Source organism: Molothrus ater, chromosome 2, assembly GCF_012460135.2.
Source record: "Molothrus ater isolate BHLD 08-10-18 breed brown headed cowbird chromosome 2, BPBGC_Mater_1.1, whole genome shotgun sequence".
Classification (NCBI taxonomy): Eukaryota; Metazoa; Chordata; class Aves; order Passeriformes; family Icteridae; genus Molothrus; species Molothrus ater.
The window spans coordinates 94,858,181-94,885,536 of NC_050479.2; the positions used below are offsets into that span (position 1 = coordinate 94,858,181).

A 27,356-nucleotide genomic window follows, 5' to 3' on the forward strand; every position below is an offset into this window, starting at 1 on the left:
CTGCACTAAGAGGTGGGATTTTTTTCTCCATAATTCTTTAATTTCCTTCCATGAGATTATTTTCATGGATGTTAGAAACTGAAATCTACTTTTGTAGTAGAAGCTAATAGTTATGGTTTTGTTGCTGATTCCTAAAAATGTACTTTTTTTTCCCATTTAAATTCACTTGGGAGCTTTGTGGAGGGATTTTTTCCAGCTATAAATGGTTATATTTCCTCTAGCTGGAGGAGTATTTTAAAAGATGAAAAAAATAAGTGATTGTCTTGTTAAGAAAGTCTGACTACAGCTTTAACAAGTAACTGTAACTAACCAGTGTTTGAAAGGTGATTTATACTTGAGCAAGACTAGAGATGGAATATTTGAGGAGGCAGAGGAAGGATATTCATTATGTGATCTGTTTCTCTTGTAATAAAGAACAGTCTTATTGACAAAAATACAGCTTGAGGGTAAATGAAAAGATTGCTATGTCAGAGCAAGGTTCAATCTTGATTATTTGTCTGCCTCAGCTACACTAATTGCCAGTCTAACAGCGTGGTTTCCTCCTTGGGATGAACATGCATGGAGTTGTTTGTGGATTCAGATATTGCAGAAGCATCCAGGCTTTAGCAGCCACTTTCTGCCCTGTAAAATGTAAGGTTTATATTAATGAAACTTGGAGGAAAGGACCATCATGTCGCTGTATATATATTTGTGCATATATTTATAGTAATTAGATTCACTTAAACTGCCTTTCAGGAAAGCACTTTTGTCTCCCAAGCATCCATCTTGCATTCTGCAAGGTAATCAGAAGTTGGGTGTCTGCAGTGGACTAAATTTACTGTTGGGTAGGAAGATTGGTCCCACTCCTGGCACAGCTGGTCCCTGTTTTGGCTGTCCTTTGTACCATGCTCTTACATGGGAACACATAATCAGGTTGTGTGTTTCATGCTAAAATTGACTTTCCTCTTGATTTGTCTTCACTACCTCTTTTTTTGGACATATCTTAAGCAATTTCTATGTAAGTGTAGAGTAATGCTGGCTGAAACCTGCTGGCTGGCTGTTAAAAACTTAACCACACCCACTGAGTCATGCCATAGGAATTTGCCTAGGAGGCTAATCTCAAAAGATGTTTTGGGCTTTCTGGTAACAAAGGAAGTAGCTGTCCTCCACCCAACAAATAGGGGAGCAAAGAGAGGGAGTATGACTTAAAATAACCAGTAGTGATGTATATTTTTTTCCTTTGATGCATCAGAATCTTTTGAAACATCCTTTTCCCTAAAAGGTATCTGTTCTTCTCCTGTAAGAAGGTGAATTAGTTTCATAAGTCTCCGGTGAGTTAAGTTATAAAATACCACATTCTTCCTTGTCAGGCTTTTGATGAAAGCAAGTGGCATATTTTTTTTTTTTTTATTTTTAATGTATAAACCAAAGAAGGCCTTTTTCTCTGACCCTAACAGAAAAAGAGGCACAGCAGAACTGAAGAAAACTTGCCAATGGCTTCCATCATCAATGTGATATTAAATACCTTATGGCATTTTTAGCCCTGCACTGTCTGATGTTGCAAAAGCCAATCCATGGTGACTAAGACATGGTGTTCTGCTTGGCTGCTTATCAAAGTGGCTGTACTTATAAGCAAATTTAATCTGGGTGTACTTGTAGTAGTTGTACTGTACCTTAATCCTCCTCTTCCTTTGGGATTAATGTTTAAAATTCCTGATAGAACCAAAGATTGCTGCTGTAGGAACTACTATGAACATTTAAACATAGTAACTTCAGTTAAAGTTTCTGTCAAATCCTACATGATTATTAATTACCTGAATTTTGTGTTGGCATCAGAAGAGCTTCTAAGGCATTCTGCTCTGCTCACTTTCCTACAACACACCTTACAGTTCTTATGGCTTTTTGCTTGCCTTTTGTTTCTTGATCTTGGACTTTGGGTATGTTCTTGTTTATAGGTGCTGTATGCAGTGAAGGTGTGGGTGAAATTTTGATTCTACTGACTAGGCAGAGTGAATGAGTTATGATGCAAAGGGAGTAACCTCACAGAGATGTAAAATAATGATCATCACAGCCTATTGTCAAACTTCAGATATCTAGTGTTCAATGTACATGAAATGTAAAAATAGCATAATAATAGTAAAAAATTTTTAAATACCAATAAATATTTGCTTCCAATAAAAAATTCGTGCGGAAGATAAAAATCAAAGCAGTAAGTGTGGGAAGTGCAGTTCTATATTAGTATTTTAAAAATCTGATCAAAGCCTAAGCTACAAGTAATGAAGGATGGAAATAAGTGTTAAACAAACAGGGCAATTTCAACTTTGTCCTTCTGCGGCAGCATTTTTAGGTGTGGGAAAGTAGAGTTTGTTTAACCAGCTTGCTAAAAACAGCCTGAGCCATTGCTAGAGAACTAGAATGCTTTGAATTTGTCTGTGTTGTGAAGTCTGTAGGGACACTTATAATTTAGGGTCTTACTGTGCTAAGAGCTTACTGATTTCATGTTTCTTTCTGAAACATGCCTATCTGCTTTACTAGTGAAAAATAACCTTTTATGCATGTAACTTGCAAGATCTGTTTTAAGTCTATTATTTGGGGGAAAAAAATTATATCTGGATGTAGAAAATTCAACTGTATAAAGGATGAAAAAATTATTTCATTCAGAATATCAGAATATCCTTATTGTTGGAAGTAGGTGTGTACAACATGATAAGAGGCTCTCTCTTTTTTGATAGTCCAGTTTCAGTTGCAGCGATGATTCATGATGAAAAGAATATAAATCTTCCTAGCTGCAAACTCTTGCACTGGTATCCTTGTTGTTGTTCTCTACAGAAAGAAATCCAAGATGAATATGCTGCTAGACTGACTTAGCATGAGGCCAGCTGCTCCCATGGTGCATATCAATTGTAAGCTTGGGCAAATAAAGAAATCTCTTAGTAAAGAAGACAAACTGGAACACAGAGAACACAAACAATGAGTAGGACAAAAATTGTTTGTTGAGTCAAACTGAAATTTTTCTGGCAAAAATTAAACACGCAGGAAGAAAAAAATGGGCTTCACTTGAGTCAGTCCAGAATTTTAAGTGAAATATCATTAACGCAGTTTTTGAAGAGAGGAAGCTTGTATATTCTTGCTTGTTCCTTAAAATGATTTTTTTCAGACCACAAGCCAGTGGTTTTAGACAAATTTGTTAAAGCACTGAAATTAGGTTTTACAGTGTTTAGAAAATAAACGTTTATTTTTTTTTCCTGTAACTTTACTGAATTCAGCATCTCTGTACCAATAGTTTTCGGTCCTGCTAAATTGTTTTTGGTAAACATCGACTGGAGAAACTCCCCAATTCTAAGAAGGGACATTTGCATTTCTGCTAAGGAGAAATAAAAGTTTAAAACATTAATGTATTTAGGTTTAAATTAACATGATTATTTGTCTTCTGAAGTGCCAAGGCAAACTGAAATGCTCTTCTACATTCTTACTGCCTTTTAGTTTGTTTATGACCACAGAAGTCACACAGCCTGCCTACCCTTAACAGTGTACACGATGTGTTCTTGTGTGGGCTGTCATCAAGAGACATACATCTTCTTTTGTGTGACTTGTTCTCTGAAAGAAAGCCTTTGTTTCTCTTCCATCTTTTCTTTTTGCCTGCTTATATGGTTTTTTTTGGCATAGCACGTCTACTTTCGGCTTCTAAACTGAGCTGTTTCACAGGTTAACCTTTCTTGGCTTTAGCACCCACTTGGAGAAGTGAAGATATTGGGCTGATGGCCTCTGTTCCCGTTAGTGCCTGGCAGATTTGGTAAGTGCCCCCTCTGTCTTTTACCTTCTTCAGAACCACGTGTTCACTGGCGATTCAATAATTAACTCCTTGTTTGCCCATGAAGCCTGTTCACCCTGCACTAAACCAAGCGCAGGGCCACTGTGCATTGATTGGTGCGTTTGAATGAGAGAGAGATCTCTCATAGAGCATTATTAGCAAGCAATTCCACAATTGTTGTACAACTTTTTCTTCTCTGTACTAGCTCCCTGTCTGTCACCAGTTGTGAAAGCTGATGGCAGGCATCAGGATATGACTGCCTGCCTGCTGGCACTTAGGGTATTTTTTTTTGATGAAGTAGAAACAAGTTTGTTGTGGATCCTAATTTGTTATTTGCAGCAAGTTACATATCACCACTTTACATCTCTTTTTAAAGATCTGTTCGTGATTGCAGAGAATCAGCCTAGGCTATTTCACCCAGCCTAGGTGGAAAACTGGCGCTGCCAGTTAATTTTACTGGTCAGCTTTTAGAGCAGGACTGCAAGTATACCCTTAGTATGTTTTCACATGAAGCATAACAAGAAATCTGGACCATAATTACTGGGTGTCAGAATAGACAATAATCTTGCCCAGTTGGAAGATGCAGACCTGCTCTTAGTGTTAAAAGATGTTTCCTAGGCTTCTCTTTCCATGCCCGATTTTCATTTGGCATTTCAGAATCAGTACATCCGAAAGGTACTGCTTTATTTTGGGAATAGCCTTGTTCATTCTGCTGCAGAGATTGTCTTGCCAGCCTGCACTGGACCCACATTCTGCCATGCATGGCTTTTGACCACATGATTTTTTATGTTATTGACTTGTAATTTACACTTGAACATGTCAGTAAGCAGTGAGGATAAAATATAAAGTTTGCAGCATGTGTAGTGTTTTCTATTGTGAAATAGAAAAAAAGATCACAGCTAAATGTATGAATAACCAATAAACTTGCATTGTCTTGGAAGATTCCAGCCTGAAAGAATATATTCTGTAGTAACTTCTCATGGACTAATAGTAATAGCCTGCAGGCAACCAATACTAATTTTAAAAAAAATTATATGTGTGTATTAGACTTTTACAACATTAGACAAGATATAATTACAAATATTAGAAATTAATGATCAGGTGGAAGGGAACAACATCTTTGGATTATTAATGATGATTTTCAGAACACTGAAACTTCATAAAGCCTAGAGGATGTGATGTGATGTGATGGAATAGCTTAAATAAAAGAAAAAAGAAAAAATAACCTAAGGCTGATGCAGATGATTTCAGGCAAGTCAGTTTTTCATTGATACTTAAAATGTGAGAAGAGGGGAAAATAAGCAAGCAGCCAGTATTGGATTTCTTGTTCTTAAAGGATTAAAGAAGGGTAACAAATGGTAGTCAATGTAGCTTAATGGAAAGTATCTCTACTTTAATTTGATACTGATCTTTAAAACTATCAATATGATCACCCACACTTAAGAAAGAAATTCCTACCTTTAGAGTAATGCTGCATAATTTGTTGACTAAGAAATTTCAAAAATACAGCTCCCAAATTCCTCAAAATGGATAAAAGGGAAGTAACCAATTGACGTCAGCTTTGATGATTCCCAGCTCACAGACACAAAGCAGAGGGTGTTAATCACATAATCTGGGTATTAATTTTTAGCCTGCAATATTTTAGCTTTTTATTAAAAGGAAAATTCTTAGAAGCCTACTTATAAAGGCTATTTCTAATGCAAACACTTAGTCCATAAAACAGAATCACAGGAAGATTTGTTTAAAGAAATATATCATGATGTTGGTAGTCGCGTGCTAAATGAACATGATTGTTCTCAGGTTTATGCACCGAATGATCCTGCTGTTTGGTAGTGAGCATTTAGCTGTTGGTCTTCATCAATTTTTTTTTTTTGAGCCATCTCCCCTATTTCTTTCAAGTCCTTATGGTACCATATAGTTTGGATAGAATTAACCAAGCTGCCAGTTAGGCCATTCTGCCGTTAAAAAATATATCAAACCTAGAATTGATCAGGTTTTCTTTTGAAGTAGTCCAAAGTGAAATGTTGTCCTTTTTGTCTAGTTCTGGACTGGAGTTGTTTTGATTTGGGGGTGTAGGTAATTTTTTCATTAAAATATTAGGAAAACATTATTGAAAATATTGTTTTCATTTTTTGTTGTGTTGGCCACAACAAAAATAGATAGGATTTCTTCTTTTTCTAGTAATTGAGTGTGTGGGAAACATGATCAACAATTTACTTGTTGCTTTCACTAGCTTCTTAGTACTGGCAAAAGCAGGGAAACATTTTTGGTAATACAGTTGACATTGGTAATTATCTTATCAAAAGGTATTTTCCTAATCATTTCTTGTTAGATAAATGCCAACAGCCCCCAGTCAAGACTAGGTTAGAAGTCTCCTGTCTAACCTGGTAGCTGCCACTGAGAAACCCACTGGTTACCTATTACCTGAGGTATTTGGGAGTGTAGTGGGAATCAAGCTGAAGCTGGCAACATTTGGAAGGGCGGCTGCCTTACTGTTCTGAGCATGCAGTGCATGGTGATCTGAATGAGTTTTTAGCTCTGCACCCAATTCTACTCCCTGTACCTAATCCTTCAGTATTTTGCTTTTAACCTGGGAATGATTTCTAAGGAGGTGTAGCATCAACCTGGGAAATTTCCATCAGTGCCAGCCATGTGCTGGGTTTCTGTTTTCTGGGTAGAAAATATGCCCCTCTTCCTCCTAACCACATAAGTCAAACATCCTGTAATTGAAGTAATCTAAATAATCTTCTGCCTCTGATATCCTGCTGCCTCAGTACACAATGACCCAACCACCTAGTAGGGCTGAAGCTGCTTCTCCTTGGTGCATGTCTCTTGCTGGAGGTGGTGTGGAGGAGGGGAAGGAAGATAGTTTAAACAGTTTTTTATCTCTATTGGATCCCTGTCAGTAAGGGGAGGCGGAGGTGAAGAGCAATGACCCGAGCATAGCAAATGTTGTTACCCTGTTGCATCATAATTATTTCATTTCTGAGGGGAAGTTAGAAGCAACAACAGCAATAAAAGCAGCGGTTTCTGCCTTGTCTTCCAGAGCAGCTTTAGCAGGCATCTCTACCATGACTCTGCACTGCTTGCAGCTTTTTCTCTTGCTTCTGCTTGGTTCATGGTGGCCAGACTCAGAGCAGCATGTGGCAGGAGCTGTGAAGGTCAGAGAGCACTATATAGCTGCACAGATCACCAGCTGGACCTACAAACCACAACCTGAGGAAAAGTCCAGGTAACAAAGTACAGGATAAGAAGGATGAAACTAGTCCTCCCTTGGGACTGACAAGTGGTTTTTGTCTTTTATTTCTTGTGGAATTGCAGAGACCAAGAGGACTTTGGAGCGCAATCTGTTGATTTCAGAGGAACTTGGTTGACCTTAAACAGCATGATCTGAACTAGAGCCAGTGACATATTAAAAGCTCCTTTTTATTTGCTGCATTAGTAGATAGAATTATTTTTATGCTTTCAGAGCACTTCTGTTAAATAAGCTCCAGGACTTGCTTTTGTCATTTTTGCATAGCTTAATGTTGGTTGCTTGAGGTTTTTTAATGTATTTATTTTAGGTGCATGGATGTTGAGCAATGTTAATTTGAGCCATGTTTTGGTAAGATCTCAAAAACTTTAGGACATTAGAATTTGCTGAAGGAATAATTATGTTCCAGTGTTGATGCTATCACTTTCACTTAAATCAGAGCCAGATGAACTTTGGAACTAGTACCTTTTCTAAGTTGTTCATAACTTTTGTGAAATGTGTCTTTGTGTCTTTGATGAGTAAAGGTGATAAGATCAAGCATTTCTCTGCTTTATTAAGTGAAAATACTGATTTTATTTTTTTCAGATAGCATTGCACAGTGGCCAGCCTACCTGCATCCACCAATCAAGAATATAAAATATGTTATTTTTATTACTACTACTATCCTTAGGATTATAAACTCTGCAAGTGCAATGCTACAGATTTCAGAACTTGGATGTAATTTCGAGTTGTGTTTAAATTAGGGAGGGGAACTACTAAAAATGAAACATTAATTTAAAATTACTTGTCCTCCTACATTAAAAGGGTTTTTTTTATACTGCTGCTTTTCTGTATGTGTATATATAGGCGGATTACTTGGTTTTTTGGGGTTTTTTGGGATTTTTTTGTTGTTGTTGTTGTTGTTTGTGATTTTTTTTTTCTGAAGATGTATTGCATTTCAGGATAATATGGAAAAGATACTTCCAGTTCACATTATGACTTTCTAACTTTTTTTACCCAAGATCTAATTATAGCAAAGTTTCTGTGATTTTAAAACCCCCTTGACCGTTTAATAGAGCTGGTATAAGCATAATGTCAAACTGGCAAGACAGAAGAAAATAGGATTTAAAGGTAGGAATATGAAGCCAGCTGCCATTTAAGTATTGACCTGGACATGTGAATTTACTAGTTAAAGCTTCATTCTCTTCTACACTGGGTGCATCAATGTAAGCATCAACTGCTGTTTGGTTAAATTCACATTGTGGATGGAGTGTTTTCATGCAGTAGAGACTCACAAGACTGTCTAAAACCTCAGCTGAAGTTCTCTGAGATAACCCAGCAGTATTTTATATTCAATGTCTATTGGGTTACCTTGCCTAAGTATTTAGAGCCAGTCACATCCCAGATGGGACTAATGAATTTTATAGAGCTTATAGAAATTTAACTAAAACCCAAAACAAACAAACAAGCAAAAAAACCCCAACAAAACCATGAACTTAACCCCAAAAAACCAGAAAAACAAAAGACCTCACAACACAAATACACTTACTGAGGAAGAGTTAATGGCTTGATGGCTTGGATCCCAAAGATATTGGGGTATGTAACTTGTGCTGATTTCAGTAGAAGCTGAATGTCTATATGCAGTGTAAGAATCTGTTACTTTGGTGCTTTTATTTATAAATAACTTGAGAGGTTGAAAGGAAAATGGATTCTTCCCAAGCTGTTTCCTTAATTTTGACTAGAAAAGGACACCTTATTTCTCTGAGTGTTAGTTTTATCTTTGCAGAGGTTCGTTACTATGTACAAGTGCTATTTATTTATAAGAAACTTCAGCATAAAGTGAATATGTATTATCTATGCATCTTGCAGTGTTGCTGCTGCAATTCCTGGAAGTTCTGTAACAAGACCTGCTTGCGTAGTGTGATGTTTCTGAAGTGTTAGTGTGCTAGGTATTTTATTCCTCCTCACTATACAATTGGCACTGATAAATTTCCTCTTCTACCCTACAGTCTTACGTGCATATTCTCATGAACCTTGCCACATTAGGGCAGCTCTTGTCAATGAAGGTTATGGATCCCATCCTTTTCCCCTTAAAGAGTTAAGCAAAATTTTATCAATGCCTTAAAGGAGGGGAGAATTAATTGAAACACCAATTGCTTCTGCCTGACTCTGCTGTGGTGAGAGAGGGGTGCAGAGGAATTTACAAGAGATCTCTTCCAAAAGAGATCTCTCCCTTATGGACTCTGGATGTCACTGAAGTGGGTTCTCCCTGCTCAGCCTCCCCATGCTTGAGGAGGCCATCGGCTCCTCACTGTGAAATGTGCCTGAAAGGGCATTAAAAAGAGAGCAAGTGGAATTACTATTGGATTCAGTCATCATACATACTATAGTAAATCAACCAATAGATGTGAAGGGCTGTTACCCTTTCAGCCCTCTTGTCATCATTGTTTCCATTGCAGAAGTGTCGTTTGCTGGTTTCCTTCTACTTGCCTAAATATTTTCTAAGAAAACATTGTGTGGTCTCCTGAGTGTCAAATTGTTTAGGCAACAAGACTAAGGGCACTTTGCAGTGGAAAGTGCCCTTAGTCTTGTTTCTCATTTTCTAACTTCCTGTGACATCCTTGGTTGTTGTCAGAGAACAGCTTTGTGCTTGCCTTCAGAGTCATTCCTGTGACAGGAGCTTGCTGTTAATGCTGTTTTAAAACCTTTCTGGTGAGTCTTAAAAATTCAACCATAGGGCTGAATAAACAGAAATTCAGGTTTCTTTCCCCCTATTTTGTCAGATCCTTTTAGGTTAAATATGGTTGAGACATCTTCCTCTGTGTCTTGGACAAAACAAAGGCATCTTTATACCTTTGTAGAATCAAAAGGACCCCTAAAAACCACCTGTAAAATCATTGGTGAACTATTCTAGGTATGGATATTGGATGCCCTATATGACATTATCTGGTTCGGGAGCATCATAAATTCAATAGAGTAAGAGGGAGAAGTGAAGACCTACAAAGAGCTGGACTGTGTTCTTTCCTTCAGCAAAATGTGCAAGTGATTAAATATATTTCCAAGATTCATTTTTTGAGATTTCCATCAAACAGCAAAGGCATCTCTGAGAATCTTCGTCCTTTCAATATTTTTTATAACTCTTTTGGTTTCAGATTGGAACATTCAGATCCTGTATTTAAGAAAATTTCTTACAGAGAATATGAAGTGGATTTTAAAAAAGAAAAACCAGCAAATACATTTGCAGGTAAACAGGAATGAAATGTCCTGAGTATTTTGATTTGTTCCTTATTTTAAAGCCAGTGGCAACCGAAGCACACTTGTATTTTTGCATCCATTATTTGCACATAAACCAAATAGGCACAGGGGATGAGGTCTCTACAGTGCAGGAACGAGGCTTCCAAAGGCCGTAGAGAGGTTGGGCTTTCAGAGGATGTGGCTGTCTGCAAATCAGTTGCACCATACAAAGTTGTTCCCTTTGTTTTCAGCATCTGATGAGATTTACCACATGCATTTAGATTTGGCACAGCTGCAGCGATGACACTATGAATTGTGAAGGAGCCTAAGGCCTGAAACTAAATATATACAAAATAGTTAACTTTTGCCTTGTAAGTCTCTTTTTTTGGTAATCTTAGCAGCTTTTTCAATTGCTTGTTTTTGCAACATGGGGAGTAGGGATACCAGCTCTTGAAATCTTTTGCAGGAAATGCCTCAAGAAATTTGCAGTGTGGAAATGATTATTTACTTGGATAACATTTGGGAATTGAAAGATCTCTTTGTTCTGTGACTTCTGGCATTCAGAGTGCTACTTAAAAGAATGTGTTTGAATGCTTTTCTCTAAACTCTTAAATTATAAAATATTTATCTTCTAAAATTACTTAATTAAATTGTATTGAAAGATGTCTAGAAATTTTCAATGAACCTCAGGATGAATCTTTTGATAGAGTTTCTGTATCTGTAAATAACTTTTTGCCCCTTATTTACCCATGATTTTTAAGTGCTAGTTGCCAGATGCAAAATTTATAACATTTTGGAATATGCACTATATCCTTTAAGTTCCCATATGTTAAGTTCCCATATAAGCCTTTTTATGGGTAAGCCTTCATTGCAGTGTTATTACATTCTCTGTTAATTTTGAGACTTGTATTTTGAGAGCTAATATTTTTTGAAGGGGGAGAAAATTCTTTGTTTCACTGAACATACTGTTTTATTAATATTTTCCTCTTTCTTTATCCTAAATAACTACAGGACTTCTGGGACCAACGCTGCGTGCTGAAGTGGGAGATACTTTAGTGGTTCACCTTAAAAATATGGCTGACAAGCCAGTCAGTATTCATCCTCAAGGCCTAGTTTACAGCAAAAGTGAAGAAGGTAAGTACTGTAGAAACTCTGTTTTGCTCATTTGCTTGTAGACTACTGCACGAAATGTTGACAGGGATCTAGATCAATGTGTGAAGCTATGTGTAACACAAATATCTGTTGATCCTGGATTACACCTTCATTGTTAGCTCCTTTCTTGTTCATCACTGTAACACTAGCAATGTGAGTGTCATGAGCACAGTTTCCTAACAGTGCTGATCATGCTGTTGTGATACTCAGGATTTAATGCTCAGCTTTATGGTGCTTTGTTCCACACCCTCATGAGACCAACAAAAAGAGATTATAAACTATGATCAAATAGACATTAAAATATCTGTACCAGCACGAAGTGAGTTTGGTTGCTCATGCTTCCTGGATTGCCCTGCCCTGGGTGCTGAGCCAGAGCTTTGACCCGCAGTTTACAAATTCATGCAAGGTTTTGGTTGCTGTGTGGATGCAAAAGGAGTTTTGCAGCTCCATCTCATGGAGTTGAACAGGACATCTCATTGGAAGGGATGGGCAGTTCAGTTTGACTGTCATATTAATTAATGTTCCTTTTGCACTTCAGATTTCGATTCTCTGTCTCTCCTTTGTCATATTGCAGATCTGTTGGATATGGCAGGCACAGACACGAGCCATTACTGCCTCCATATGTGGATGTGCAGTATACAAAAGGCCTAAGGCAGCAAGGCAGTGCCAGCCCATGCAGTCGCTTTGAGAGACAGTTAAAAAGGTGACAGAGTGGGCAGCATTCCTCTGCAGAGCATCAGTGAGCAGAGGCTGAAGCTTCATGCCATCCTAACCCTACTCAGACTGATGAAGAGCCCAACCTTTTGGCAGTGATAATACTTCTAGGAAATCTTTCATCTGTAAGAAATAGGATGGTGGTGGATTAGCTACTCTCCCCATGGTACTCTCAGCAATGTGTGAGGGGAATCATGAGTTATCTCTTTAAAGCTGAAGTATCATATAAGCAAGATCAAACCAAGCTTTTGGAGCTGATTATAGGAAGATATTCCAAGCATTTTAATTGCTGTTTTTCTTCATGCCACCCTACTGACTCTTTTCTTGGCAGGCTCCCTGTATGATGACAGAACATCACCTGCAGAAAAACAAGATGATGCTGTACTTCCAGGCCAGCTCTACACATACGTGTGGGATATACCAGAAGAAGTTGGTCCAAGAGAAGCTGACCTTCCTTGTCTTACATATGCTTACTATTCTCATGAGAGCATGGCAATGGATTTTAACTCTGGTCTGGTTGGAGCATTGCTGATCTGTAAGAAAGGTAATGAAATGCTCTAAGACTACTATAAGGTAGTATATTTTCATTTCTAACAAAGATGATCATGTATGGTAATGAGAGAAGATATTTTCTTTTTCACATCTTTACATGCAGTGTAAAATGAATGGGTTTTAGCATCATTCTTTTAGATGTTAGTTTTTAAATGCCAACTTTCATGCAGTTTCATCCTATAATTATAGAATGGGCAGAAAACATCATTATATAGATACATTTGCCTGCACTGGTTGCATCTGCAGTTGCTTAACTGCTAAATATATGACCTCAAATGTCCTGTCTAAGAATAAATATTTTCTAAAACTTCATTCAAAATGGTTTGGCCATTTCAGAGAATAAGGCAGAAAATAATTGTTTTACCCATTGCCTTTTAAAGGCTGTCTGATCAAGAACCTGGAACACTCTCTCTTCTGTAACCTGGCTTTAAAATTGCAGAGTAGTGTGTCTTTTGCTAGTCATTTGAAGATATGGCCAAATTTGAGCAGATTTTAAGTCTTAAAATTGTTTTTGCGTGTGATTAGAGATTTTAGATTTTAGCAGTCTGAGCCATTGAATTCCATTTCCACTAATAAATGGTGTCTTGTAGCACTTGTAAATAGCTGCTAGATACATCTCTCTGGTTTGAGTGATGACTGAAACAACATGCCACCGTGTAAAGTACATAAACTACTTACTAGTCCCTAAAGTCCAAGGTTTTTCCAAATTATATATCCTTCTTGTGGTGAACATGCTGTGAGTTATTTAGCCTGATTTAATTTGAGACTAAACTGCATGGACTTGGACCTTAAAGCTTCCCTGAAAGTAAACAGAACACTGGTTCAGTGTGGGTTGCACAAGGACAATCTCCTCACCCATAGATACCCATTTTAATGCAGAACACATCTACTCTTATCACCTCAAAGGAGTTGCTTTATTATTAATTATGTTCCTCCTGATTTTTTTTTTTTGATGATTGGCGCTTTTAGTATTATCTAGGACTTGTTATTTTCCTGATTTTTCTTGGGTTTTTCTTTCTTTAGGTTTCTGTGTATATGCATATTTTATGGCATACTGTTGAGCTAATCTGGGCAAATACTTTGAAACTACTTCCTTCTCAGGCTTCTCAAATTCATGCATTTTGGGCTTTAGTAGGACATGAATTTGAAATGGACTGGTGTGACCACTGCCTTCAAGAAAATTCGGGTGTATGTTTCTAGAACAAAGACAAACAGCTCAATATGCATATTTTTAAGATTTCTGAACACAGATTTTTGACTGGATGCTATGTCTGGTAAATGTGCAGTGAACCTGTGTATTTGGTCTGCTCAGCATGGAATTTAGTTTCTTCACAGCAGCTCATATGGGCTGTGTTTTGGATTTGTGGCTTAATAGCATTGATAATACACTCACCCATGTTTGAGCCGTTGCTGAACAGTGCTTGCACAGTGTCAAAGCTTTCTCTTTTTCCTGCTCAGACCTCCCCAAATGGTGGGTTTGGGATGGACAAGGGGTTGGGAGGAGACCCATCTGGACAGATGAAACAGATTGGCCAAAGGATTATTTTTTTACCCCTAACATCATTCTGCAATAAAAAATGGAGGCAGAGGAGGAAACAACAGTGTGGGGAGAATGGGGGTGTTGACTTCCAAGATGACAGTTTTTGAGATACTGACTGGGCATCAGTCAGCTTGTGGGAGATGATGAGATTTTTTTTCTCTGTTGTTTTCCTTCTCTCCTTCATCTTTGAACTGTCTTTATTGACCCTTGAGTTTTCTCATTTTTGTTCCTCCTGTTCTCTCTCCTATCCCATTGGGGATGGGAAGGCATTGAAGTGGGTGTTTGGCTGCTGGTTGGGGTCAGCTCCCCATGGTCTGACACATTTAAGAGGTGGTTAAGGTTATAAAAATTGGACTTCTGAGTTAAAGCACTGCATGAATGTTCTTCGTGTGGCAAGTAGATAAATTCCTCTGTTGATCTGAGGCTTCTTTTGTGAAGAAAACCAGAGCTTTGTAGCTTCCCATAAATTAAAAATATATATTGAAGATAATTTCTTCCACTGCTTCTTCCTAGGTAGAATAATCAATACATTTGCAAATTTTTCATTCTTGCAATCCAGAGGGACCAGATTATGTTTTGAAAGTAGCAAGTGGAAGTTTTTGATGTGAGCAATCTACAGAAAGAATCAGTAAAAATCACACCAGTTCTGTGTGGCATGTCCAGAATGAATTCTACTTCTTGACAAAAATTAAATCTGTATCACAAAATCACCCAGGACAGTTTCTTGTAACTGATCCAGCACAGCAGTGTCTGTTGAAGTCTTTTGTGTGTAAACGTTGTTTGCTGAGTGGTTGGTTTTAAGCTTTTTAAAGGTGCTGATGACCTCAGTGCTTGAAAAGGTGCTGTTCACACTGCTGGTGACTCTGCCATCACTCTTCTCCTTGTCACACAGTCTGAAAAGAGAGGGCAGCACCTGATTGTGAACCAAAGGTGTTTGAAACTCTCCTTCTTTAAGGCGATCTCTGCAACACATTGCCAGAAATTGTCTGAGGCAATTCATTGCATGATAGTTGTCTTCTCTGGAATACTTCAGACTTTTGATTTTGTGGTTACCCAATACAAATGTACTTCCAGGAATAAAATCACATTATGAGCATTCTTCAGGCTTTGTTTTGATCAGGCTCAGCCAGTACACACTAACAGGTGAAACAAGCTCATTAAATATATATTAATGCAACTGCATGTGAAATCTGCTCTATTTCTGCTTCAAACTAAGACCTGTTGTTTCTCCTTCACAGGAAGTCTAAATGAGGATGGATCACAGAAACATTTTGACAGGGAATATGTACTGATGTTTGGTGTGTTTGATGAGAACAAGAGTTGGCAAAAATCAGCATCAGTCAAGTATACAATTAATGGCTATACTGATGGAACGTTACCAGGTACTGTTCCAACTTATATGAAATGAAACTAACATTTATGAACACTGAATATTACCTTTAGTTGCTTTTTATGCACAAGAATGGGAATGTGGAGAAAAGGGATACAGCCTTTTTTAGAATGTGTCTGTGAGCATCTAAATTCTGGAAGAAAAACTGTGCTGCTGAAAGGAAGTAACACCAGATTACTGATAGGAACAATGAGATTACCTCTGAGAAGGCTTCTGCTAGAAGAAAAGGATTACTAACTTTAAAAAAAATTAATAAGCTCCTCATTTTTTTAACAAGCTGGTGGTGCGAGAGTGATTTAAGTGAATTGTTGGTTCTACAGCACATAGAACATACTGAGTGCAAAATTTCCTGAAAGTGGAAAGTCAGTTATCATTAAAAGACACAATTAAGTGAGAAGACTAGGAAGATGGTAGTGGGGCTTTTCTCTTGTTTTCCTAAGAAAAAACTTAAATATCTCTCTCCCATCCATTGAGCAAATATAAAAGGTTGTCTTAAGTGAGAATTTTTTAAAGAAAATATTGAAGAATATAGTTACTGTCACTAGGTACCACATCAATCTTTAGCTTAGTTCCTTGCTTTGTTCTTTGCATTCCCTGCCCTGTTTTCCCCTCACTCCCCAAGCAAGGACAGGTCAGCTTTCCAAAAGAAAGCACTGGTTTTTTTTTCCATTTTTTGCCAGCTTGTTGTAAGTCAGTTTATCACTTGCAGGTAAGATTTAAACATGTGTCTTCCGCTGACACATGATTTTGGTATCTGTTCCATTTACACGCTTCTGAAATTTCCTCTTGTTGCAAACATTGATCACAGCAATTTTTTTTCATGTTTTCAGTGAAGACTCACTTTAAACCTAGGGTGCATGGGGAACTTGCATGATTTGCCAGTATTCTGAACCCTAATCTCATGTCTCTTTTAGATTTAGAGGCTTGTGCATATGACAACATTAGCTGGCACTTGATAGGAATGAGTTCCAAGCCAGAAATCTTCTCCATTCACATCAATGGCCAGTCCATGGAGCAAAAACGTCGCCGAGTTTCTGCTGTTAACTTGGTGGGAGGAGCCTCAACCACTGTAAACATGACAGTGACTGAGGAAGGAAGGTGGCTCATATCTTCTCTTGTCCAAAAGCACCTGCAAGGCAAGGAAACATCTAGTTATTAGGCACCTGTAAAGCTGTTCTTCTCCATGTCCCAAATGGCTTCTGCTGTTTTACAACGGTACTGTTTCAGGTGGTTTTGTCATTTCACTAAGAAAATGACCAAGAACCAGGCATTCTGTTGGAAATGCATGTTGAACTGAAAGATATTCTTATCTGCAGCTTTACTGCAGTGTCCACAGCACAGAGCAACAGTGATTCAATACTCCAGCATCTAAGTCTCTGTGAACTGTTCAGATAAGCACCACTATAAAATTAGTAACAAACCACCCATTTCCTGAGAAACTGAGTATTTTCAGCTAAGGGTACTTCAATGTGATGAAAATATTTTCTCTTTGCCATTTGAAAGTGGTATCTTTCAGCAATGATCAGAATTCTGTTTTAAAGAATGAGAAAAACATCTCTCTTATAAGAGCAGGAGATATCTTTTGGGGGTAAAAACAGCTGAAGTGGTAAGAGTTCCTCAGATGGGAAATCACTATGGTCCTGTTTCCTCTCAATTAGCTGGAATGCACGGTTACCTCGCTGTAAGGGACTGTGGGGACAAAGAGGTGAAGAAGAGTCGTCTCTCCTATAGAGAACGTCTTATGGTCAAAACCTGGGACTATTTCATTGCTGCAGAAGAAGTTACCTGGGATTATGCCCCAAGAATTCCAGACACCCTTGATAGGTAAAATACTGGTTTGTCAGTATAATAGGGAATGTTAACATGAAATCACAGGATAATTGTGGTTGGAAAGAACCTCTTGGTATCCAATAGCAAAGCTGGATCCAGTTGCACTGGACCTTATGCAGTTGCATTTTTATTGTTTCCAAGTACAGGGACCCCTCAGCTTCTCTTGGCATCTTTGCAGCTTCGCAGTGAAAGAGTTTTTCCTGATATCTAAATGTTCTTCATCATGTTGCACTTTGTGGCCATTGTGTCTCATCTCTTCACCATGCGACTTTGAGAAGCATGTGGTCCTGCTTTCTCTATAATGTCAATTTGATAGTTAAGGTTAAACATAAGATGCTGCCTTAGCTATGTCTTTGCCTGACTGAAGAAACTGGAATTTTGCTTCTGTGCCAGGTGCTCTGGCTCCCTGATCACCATGGTGGCCCTTCACTGTACTCTCACCAGTGTCAGTGACTTTCTTAGCTGAGAAGCCCAACAGTGAATACCTTCTTTTTCCTCTCACAGTGAGCCCAAAATAACAAGGTGACTGAGGAATTGTCCAAAGTAGCATACAAGATTATTTTCTAAAATACTTCTCAGCATCAATTCTGGTGAAATAAACAATCCTTAAAAGGAAGAGAAAGGGAGGGAGGGAATATTTCTGGAGATTAAAAGATTTTAAAAGTTCAGTACAATGAAGTGTTTAGGGAACAGGAGAAAGAGCTCTCTATAAATGATGTCTGCATAATACCAATGTAGATGGAGTACAAGTCATAATAAAGAAGCATATTGGGCTATTTTGCTCAACTTAAGACAAATAGAAGGAATTCTGTAACATACATGATGTCATAGTGCACAGTGCTATCAGTGCACTGTGAGGTTAAATTTGTGATCTGTCAGTTCCCCAGTGTTATTTGTGCCTTTATGAGCCTTTACAAGCTGATATTCCTAAGAATCTTTAAGGATTTAAGCAGAACAAACAAATTCCTTATTCTTTAAGGGTTATCATTTCATATGCCTCCTTAGAAATACAATGTTTGCACAACTCATTCTCCTTTGGCATGATTTGCTTCCCTTATGTGCTCTTGAACTGCACAGAACAAACTTAATATATCTTTCCTGCTAGTCACACTGCCTTACTTAACCATCTCAGTGCTCTGATTTTTCCTCCTTTGTTCAAAACTGCAGTTTATCCCTTTTCAGTAACCTTTTAGGAAGTGTGAGTGACAACAAAAAAAGTTCGAAACCTCAGTATAGCACTACTTACTGTATAGTGCCTGACTGGGATTAAGATTCTGTTCCTATTTCTCCTGGAGTCCTTGCTACTGTGAGCAAACTGGGGTTTTTTTCCTCCATGCTCAACTAGGCCTTTGAAAAAGGAGAACAGTGATTTCCATCTTACCTTAGAAGTGTACCTGCTGCTTCAGTTTGTTTCATACTTGTATGTACACTGTCAAATTAAATTAAATGTAAACTCTGATATTAATTGGTCATATATAATTCCAAAGTACAGGTAATGATCTAAGATTCTTCTTACCTAATTTAGGTTAGAATTTGGGGTGAAAAGCATTAGGTTAGTTTAGGGTTTGGCTTTTTTTTTCAAGCAGTGAGATTTCTACCAGTTGCTTGAATACTAATTTTGTATTTTAACAGATGCTACTATTCAAGTTGTGTTGATCATTTTTCTTTTCCTTTATTTTTAAGACACTATAAATCGCAACACTTGGACAATTTCTCCAATCTCATAGGTAAAAGGTATAAAAAGGCTATTTTTACGCAGTATACTGATGCCAGCTTCACTAAACGTCTGGAAAATCCTCGTCCCAAGGAAACTGGAATCTTGGGCCCTATTATCAGAGCTCAAATCAATGATAAAGTCAGAGTAAGTAAAACAAATACAGAGATTATTTATACTATAATATGCTTTATATCGAGGTAGAGATACAAAGGAATTAGTTTCATTTTTGTTGTCTTTCAAATAATATAGCTACTGTTCTAAATATTGGCCCTGTTAAAATGTATGATCACAAGTAACACTGTTTAGCTTGCATTTTTCAGTGTTCCTTCTATAGTTTCCATGATTGTGCTTTATTTTACAATATAAACATGCTTCAGTCACACTGTAAAATATGTGTTGACACTGGTCCAAAATGGGAAAGAAGCCCTAGACCTGGGTGGACTTCCTAGGGGATTTGTATGTGAGGCTGAACTTCATGAGCCTCTTGTTTCTTATGCTGATATTTTTTTCCAGCTGTTTTAGACAAAGGAAATCAGTTTCTATAATCAAATGTTATTTCATGAGGTTATACCATGAAACTACAAAATATTTGCATTACAAGCTTGTGCTGCCACTTGTCTTTCTGTTGTCATTTAATGATGCATCACGAAGTTCCATAACCTTATCTTCTATCATTTCCACCATGACTCCATGGCTCTGAATTTGAGCTTAGCATGTGCCTTTTTTTCTTTTCCCTTTTTCTCTCCTATTTTTTTTTGTTTGGTTGGTTGGCTTTTGGTTTTTGTTTTTGGGGGTTTTTTTTAATCCTAAGTTTGTCAAGAATAGGCAGGAAATTTTGCCTTTTCCGTACATATCCCCTCTGGGTCTTAGAATCTGGGACAAGCTTTGGTTTGAAATTTTTCTTCTCCCATATTGAAGGTTTTTAAGAACTTCAGTCAGTAGCTTCATATTTCCAGAGATAGTGTGTGCCTAGTAGCTAGAAGAACAAGTGTTCTTTTTAGACCTTCCACAGCCCAGCTGTAAGCAGCTGAACTTCACTCAGTGGGGTCTACAAAGTCCAGCAGAATGGTAACAGCTTTTATTCTTTGCGTTTATATATCAAACAGTACTTAAGACACCCTTTTGCCTTTCTGGCACTTTCTGGGCTAAAGCCAGGCAAATTGTACTGTAGTGGTAACTTCATTATGTATTCAGACAAGGATTTGTTGAATCCTAATTTTTCTTTTCATTTACCTATTAATATAGATTGTATTCAAAAATAAGGCCAGTCGACCCTACAGCATTTATTTCCATGGAGTGACGCTTGCAAAGAATGCAGAAGGAGCTGATTATCCTCTGGATCCCACAAGTAAAAAATTTGTGAAATATGTTTTTGCATATCACTAACTGTTATGGATGGTTTTGTTGCTTTGAAGGAGGTGCTGTGGCTGGGAATATGCATGACTGGGAGACCTCAATTCTGTTCTCTGCCTCTGCTTACCTGTTGTGTTGCCTTATAGAGAAACCAAGGTATTATCTGCAAAGCAGAGACAAATACCCTCTATTTGTTGGATTAGTTTTCTGTTCTTGTTTGTAATTTTAGAGAGACAAAAGTTCTTGCTGAATTTCAGTTATGTCAAGGTAGCTTTTAATGGCCAAACTACACCAATGTCATTAGAAGGTGCAGCTTGATACTAACATCTGGCTCTGAGCTTGTATCATTACTGTTCTTGTTTTTCCTTAGGCAATGGCACCCAGAGTAGAGGAGTTGAACCAGGGAATACGTACACTTATGAGTGGAAAATTGCTAAAACAGATCAACCCACTGCACAGGATGCACAATGTATTACAAGGCTGTATCACAGTGCTGTAAATATTGAGAGAGATATAGCCTCTGGACTGATTGGCCCACTTCTGATTTGTAAAAGTGAAGCACTGACGCAGAAGGGTGTGCAGGTAACTTGTTTGGGCAGATTTTGCTCAAATAATGCTCTTTATTCTACACTGAATTTAGTTTTACTTCCCGTAGAGAACTGCTCTGTGGAGAGCAGTTAAACCAATGGGCTCCTGAAGAAAAAGTCCTCTCACTGTCCACAGCAGTAAAGGAATTATGTTCTGTATTTCTTAGCAAGTGCTAAGAAAGGTCAACAAAAGGTCAGCTTGACTTTAAAGTCTATTTCTAGACTTGATAATAAATTTTCCTGCTGTTATTATATTTTCATACTCTGAAGATATTCGTATCTTACCTGGCTCCTTTCTGTAACAGAGACAGCTCCACAGCATCTGACAATCTCAGGCACAATGAATCTAGAACAACCAAAACAGCAATGGAGAGTTCTGGGAGAGAGCTCCCCTTTACCAGTTATTGAAATCTTGCTTGGCAAAGATTTAAGGATCACTTGAGAGAAAAAATGTCCGAAGCTTTGTCAGGTCAAACAAGAGGTCTGGTTCTGTTACAGAGAGCCCAGTCATAAACCATCTGTGTATCACCAGTGCTAGAGGCTTGCTCAGCATTCTACTGCAGGTTGGTTGCAGTAGGATTGAAGTGTGGAGCCTCTACTCCCTTCTACATAACCTTTGGATAACACTTACCAGGACTCCGATGAAGCTTATGTTGCTTACGTAGTAAGAAAGAGATTGTAGGATTGAGTTCTTAAAAGGTGTGCCTGCTGATAAAATGTAACTGCTATGTTGATTGTCTTTCAGAAAAAGGCAGATGAGGAGCAGCAGGCAATGTTTGCTGTGTTTGATGAAAATAAGAGCTGGTACCTAGAGGATAACATAAAGGAGTACTGCAGCAACCCAGCCACTGTTAAAAGGGATGATCCCAAGTTCTATAACTCGAACATAATGCACAGTGAGTGGAATACTGAGATGAATAATAGGAACGCTTTTATGAACCTGAGCACTCAGTGATTGCTTGTTCTCAGAAGTACATGTGATTAGGGAATCCTCCAGAAAGTCAGTGAACTTCTAACTGTGCCAGGTGGCACTGGACAGAAATAAGAAATATCATAGAATTAGAAAGGTTGGAAAAGACCTCCAAGATCAAGTCCAGCCTCTCACCTAATACCAGCATGCCCACTAAAGCATATTGCAGAGTGCCACATTCACTTCTTTTTTGAACACTCCCAGAGATGATGACTCTGCCACTTCCTCTGGGAGCCTGTTACAATGGTTATCCACTCAATGAGGAAATTTTTCCTAATATTCAACCGGAACTCCCCTGGTGGAGCTTGAGACCATTTCCCCTTGTTTTATTGCTAGCTGCCAGGGGGAAAAGGCCTACCCACACCTCGCCACTAGTAGCTAGGCTAGCTCTGGGCCCTGAAGCAGAGACAAGTGTTAACTAAATTTTGATGCAGCACCTTGCTGCCTTAGAGATAATATTTCCAGAGATGGAAATTATCATGGTTTCAGCCCTGTGCCAGTCTCTTTCCAATGCAAACATGAATCCAGTGCACTGACGTCGAAGAATAGGAAGTTTTAAAACAGAAATACTGAAACCACTTTTACTTTGCTTTCCTTTTAGCAATAAATGGCTACGTGTCTGACAGCAGTGAAATCCTTGGATTTTGCCGAGACACTGTGGTTCAGTGGCACTTTTTCAGTGTTGGCACCCATGATGAGATTGTCTCTGTTCGCCTTGCTGGACACTTTTTTCTGTATCAAGGGAAATATGAGGATACATTGAGCCTTTTCCCAATGAGCGGAGAATCGGTCACAGTGGAAATGGACAATGGTGGTAAGTGGTGGAACTGTAGTGTTTGACAGCTCTTCTAAGACATTATTTTATCTCCAGTCTATAAGGACTTATCTAAATAGGAGAGAAAACTCTTTTGATAAACACAGTGCTAGAAAACATTGAATCATTCCCCAGTGCAAGTGATGTGCATGGAGTCTTTCTGGCTATACCAACTTAGCATAACTGTATGCTGTACTGAGGCTCTTTTTGTTGGTCATCTTGTGATTTGGTTTTTTTTCACTTGACAATTAATACTGGGGTTAGTAATGATAACTTTAAGGCAAGATTCTTCTCGGAAACCGGTGTGAACTCCATTGTATGATTTCCAGGTTTGTCACATTCTTGTCTATTCTGAGCAGTCTAAAATGGGCTGAAACTGTCAAATTCTGCTGGTCATTACTGGGCAAAATGGCTACACCTGACCTTAGGCTTGAAGTCATTCAGCAGCAGTAAAGTCCGCCTGCCTGAACCGGGTCACTGGTCTGTGGGATGCATCTCAATATCTAGCTAGAATTAGCACCATGTCTTGAAAGAGGGGGCATCAGAACCCATGTAATGCACATTTAAGGCATAACTTCTAAAAGGACACATTCTGTGTCATTGAAGTCTGTGCACTTTGAGTGATCATTCTAAAATCCCTCAAGGTTTAAGTATCCTTATCCCATTTAAAATATCTTACTTTTTAAAAAAAATATATTTTATGTGTTGCACAGCATCAAGACCTTATAACTTAAAAATGTTTAAGTGGCTTGTATTGCTCAAGACTAGAGAATCATTAGAACTCTATTAGACTTTATGGAAACCTCCCCAGTAATAAAGTTGTATTTTTGCTTGATTTTGGTATGCAATCTATTCTTTCCATCTAGAGCATATTTTCTTTGATAAATTTGCTGTTGTTAGAAATCAGGGAAGCTGTGCAGGTCACTTCAAGCTGATCAATACAGGAAGAATTGTATGTGACCTTTTTTAAAAAAAAACCCTGTTTCTCAGGGTGTTAGTTCTGTCTATTCTGTCATTTCTACTAGTTCCAAAATCAGGGTGTAACAAGCAAAGAACTTGATTTGATGTTGTTTGGGGAAACAGATTTTATTTTCTTCTCTGAATATTCTAGTTTCCAATAGAGAACTTACCTTGTGGTGAGGTTTTGGAGGAATTATTAAAATCTTTAAATTAATCAGAAATGCCTCAGATTGGCAGCTTAATAGTTTTTGTCAGATGGGAAATTCAAATTGCTTTATTCTTATTTTACTTATTAAAGATCATCCATGATTCATCCAAAAGCTTTTAAAATACTGTGCATGTCAGATGTTTGCCAATATTGCCTCAGAATGCATTTGCTCTGCTCAGAATGTTCTATCTATGTAGCAGTGCATGTACCAGTAAGGACAGGATAAAATTGAAACTGTATCTTGAGAGGTCTTACTCTTAGATCCAGATCTAAACATAGGATCCTTTAATTTGTTTCTTTCTTTTTCATATCCATCTCTTTCATGGGTTATTTTTGGATTCAGGTTCTAGTTACGGCTTAATCTATGGAAAAGAGTTCCATCTCCTAGATGTATTTATATGTGCTCTAATTTGTCTATATTTAATAATTATTTTTCATTGCAGTGAGAGCTCATAAATATCCCAGATAAATGTTAGCAGCATGCTATAGCAGGTGCTATAGAAGCAAAACAAACTATTTGCCTTGGCCACTTACATGACAGACAATGTCCAGTCTCATAACATTTTCATTTCAATTGCAGGTACTTGGCTTTTGGCATCCTGGGGCACCCCAGAAATGAGTTACGGCATGAGGCTGAGATTCAGGGATGCAAAATGTGACTATGAGGAAGATGAAACATTGGATTTTGTGGCTTTAAGTCCCACCAAGACTGAAAGAAAGGCTGTTACCACCTCAGCTGAGGAAGTTGTGCAAGAAAATGAGGAAAACAAGGAGGAATTGGATTATCAGAATTATCTGGCTTCTTTTTACTCCATCCGAGGCTCAAGAAAGGCAGCAGGTGATGAAGAAAAACAGAATCTTACAGCACTGGCCTGGGAGCAGTATGAAGACACTGATGCCATGAGTTCTGAGGTGGCAGCTGGCTCAGGTCTGACAGCTATAAATAGTAGTGGAACAACAAACAACTCTAAGTTCTTAGAAACTCATATCACTCCTCTTCCCCCGGTCAAGGCTGAAACATTCCAGTCAAATCACACATCAATCACAGCAGAAGAGGATTTATTTTTAGCTACCACAAGTGATGGAGAAGCTGAATTGGTATTTGAGAATAGAAGCCAAAGCAAATATGAAATAGCTCACAGTAAGATGTCCGCAGGTGAACACTTGCTGAGCAATGGGGGAGGCCCAGTGAATGTTGCAGAAGAGCTTCCAGCTGGTGGAAAGGACAGTAAACCTTTTCCAGAAAAACATCAAGAGCAAAGCACGGGAAGAGGAAATTATACTACTAACAAGAAAAGGAAAAGGCGAAGCTCGCTGGCCATTAAGTTTTACTCTGTCCAAAAGATGAATGCCCTTCTAAATCATGTCCGAAATAAAAATATCTCCTTTTCTGACAAGACTGATGCACCTCATTTTGTGCATCATACAGAGAACACATCCAATGAAGCCATGGTGGGAACTGGCCAACTGCCAAATGAATATGATGATGATCTGAAAGCGGAAGGAAAGAAGATGGAAAATGCCATGCACACAGTTAACTTGACACTGGATTTGGACCTCATAGTAGGAAAAGGGTCTAATGCATCCAGCCTTTCTGAACCCAGGATATCCAAAGATAAACCAGCCAACGTATTTTCTTTAGAATATACGTTAGACAATACAAGCCCTAATTCCAGCCCTGCTGTAGTGAAGAACTTACTAGAAGCATCATTGCCCGGGGTTGGGAAATATTCATCTAAAATGACTAGTGAGGAATGGAATTTGGTGTCTGCAAAGATGAATCCAGGATTAGAGGCAAGCTTGGATAAATCTGCTGGTGGTAAGTTAAATCATCATGGCAGAAATGGTACAGCATCCATAAATAAGGAAGATATGAAGAAGGATCAAGGGTTCTCACATCTAATGGGGGAAAACCAGAAAGGGAGCCACATTCACCCGACTCAGAAAGGAAAGGAGGGAAACAACAATACCTTGACTTCATCTGGAACCTTCATCAAGATCCGAAGGAGAAAGAAGGAAGATGCAAAAATTACCTACTTGCTGAGCCCAAGGAGTAGAAACCCCAAAAAGCCCAGCAATCCCATGGCAGGGTTTGGCCGTGCGCTTCCGGGTGGGACCAACTACACAACAGTGCCGTGTTGCACAGATGCCACCAAGGCAGCCGGTGAGGTCAGCCAGAGTGTGGGTGTGAGCAGAGCCAGGCACAGAGAGTCACTGAGTGATGCCCTCACCCCGCGGCAGTTCAGGCCATCCATCACAATCGGGCTTCCCCGAGCAGACGGACATTACGAATATGTGATAGGAGAATCCTACAGCGATGAGAGCTCGGGTGGGGAATACGAGTACCATTATGTGAGCTTTGATGACCCCTACATGACAGATCCCAAGGTGAACATCAGCAGGCAGCGTAACCCTGATGACATTGCTGAGCACTACCTGCGCAGCAGAGGCAATAAGAGGAGATATTATATCGCAGCTAAAGAGGTCTGCTGGAACTATGCAGGATATAAGAAAAGGTTTGCCTAAATCCTTTACTTTCACTTGGCACACCATTCTGAAATCTCCTTGCAGAATGTTGATTCGCATGCTGATAAACTTAAAAGCATCTGTAATGTGCCATCTGATTTCTGACATTTCAATGGCAGAAACTATAAGAATTTTCCACGGGAGACTCACACCCCTTAGAAATGTCAGAGTGAGATTACTATAATCAAGCACAACACAACTAAGAACTCTTTTTTTTTTAACCCCCTTTTATAGACTCACTAGTAGCAGTCTTTAATATATCAGTTATAAAACTCACTGTGAGAGGTCAAGAGGGAATCTTGCAGCTTATTTTTTTGTACTTGAATGTTTTACTTTGTGCTTCAGTTCTTGGTACATGTACACAGGACAGAGACCTCCTTGTGCAAAGTACTTCCAGGAGTTTAATGGACTAACTGATGGAATCTAGAATGGGATGTGCTTATAGGCAAATTAAATCAGTTTCTAGCACTAGCAGGAAATGGTTCTGGTGTCTCAGTTCTCTGTTGGAAAATGGGATAACAGCTCTTTCCAACTTCACAAGGCTGAAGTCTTAAAAAATATATGAAAGCCGTAAGGTGCTTAACCACACTGGTGACTACCTTATATTAAGTGTAAAAACAAAGCTGCATAAAGTATTATTGTTGCTCCTGCTGTTTAGAGAAATTCAGAAGGTGACTGGATCACAAATCCTAATGCTGAGGGATTTTCTTACATTTTGACAGGCAAGACTGGTTACTGTGCTACAGCAAAGAATATGTGAGAATATACTGAGAGAAACACTATACTA

At 38.5% G+C, this 27,356-nt stretch overlaps 1 protein-coding gene across 2 annotated transcripts in view; it reads left to right on the forward strand.

Moving 5' to 3' along the window:
* The first annotated feature begins 46 nt into the window (after window positions 1-46).
* Window positions 47-27,356, forward strand: part of F5 (coagulation factor V) — a 40,759-nt gene continuing 13,449 nt past the window's right edge. Inside the window, exons 1-14 of one of the 2 annotated variants that reach the window (XM_036403857.1) lie at window positions 47-3,772; window positions 6,837-7,022; window positions 10,175-10,266; window positions 11,268-11,390; window positions 12,454-12,666; window positions 15,453-15,596; window positions 16,519-16,740; window positions 17,263-17,428; window positions 19,118-19,295; window positions 20,397-20,499; window positions 20,875-21,086; window positions 21,837-21,987; window positions 22,663-22,875; window positions 24,624-26,559. In XM_036403857.1, coding sequence (XP_036259750.1) covers window positions 6,862-7,022; window positions 10,175-10,266; window positions 11,268-11,390; window positions 12,454-12,666; window positions 15,453-15,596; window positions 16,519-16,740; window positions 17,263-17,428; window positions 19,118-19,295; window positions 20,397-20,499; window positions 20,875-21,086; window positions 21,837-21,987; window positions 22,663-22,875; window positions 24,624-26,559 — 3,914 coding nt within the window. In that variant the 5' untranslated portion in view covers window positions 47-3,772; window positions 6,837-6,861. Of the gene's footprint in view, window positions 3,773-6,836; window positions 7,023-10,174; window positions 10,267-11,267; window positions 11,391-12,453; window positions 12,667-15,452; window positions 15,597-16,518; window positions 16,741-17,262; window positions 17,429-19,117; window positions 19,296-20,396; window positions 20,500-20,874; window positions 21,087-21,836; window positions 21,988-22,662; window positions 22,876-24,623; window positions 26,560-27,356 lie in introns of those variants that run through there. The other variant, XM_036403941.2, reaches the window with a different exon arrangement.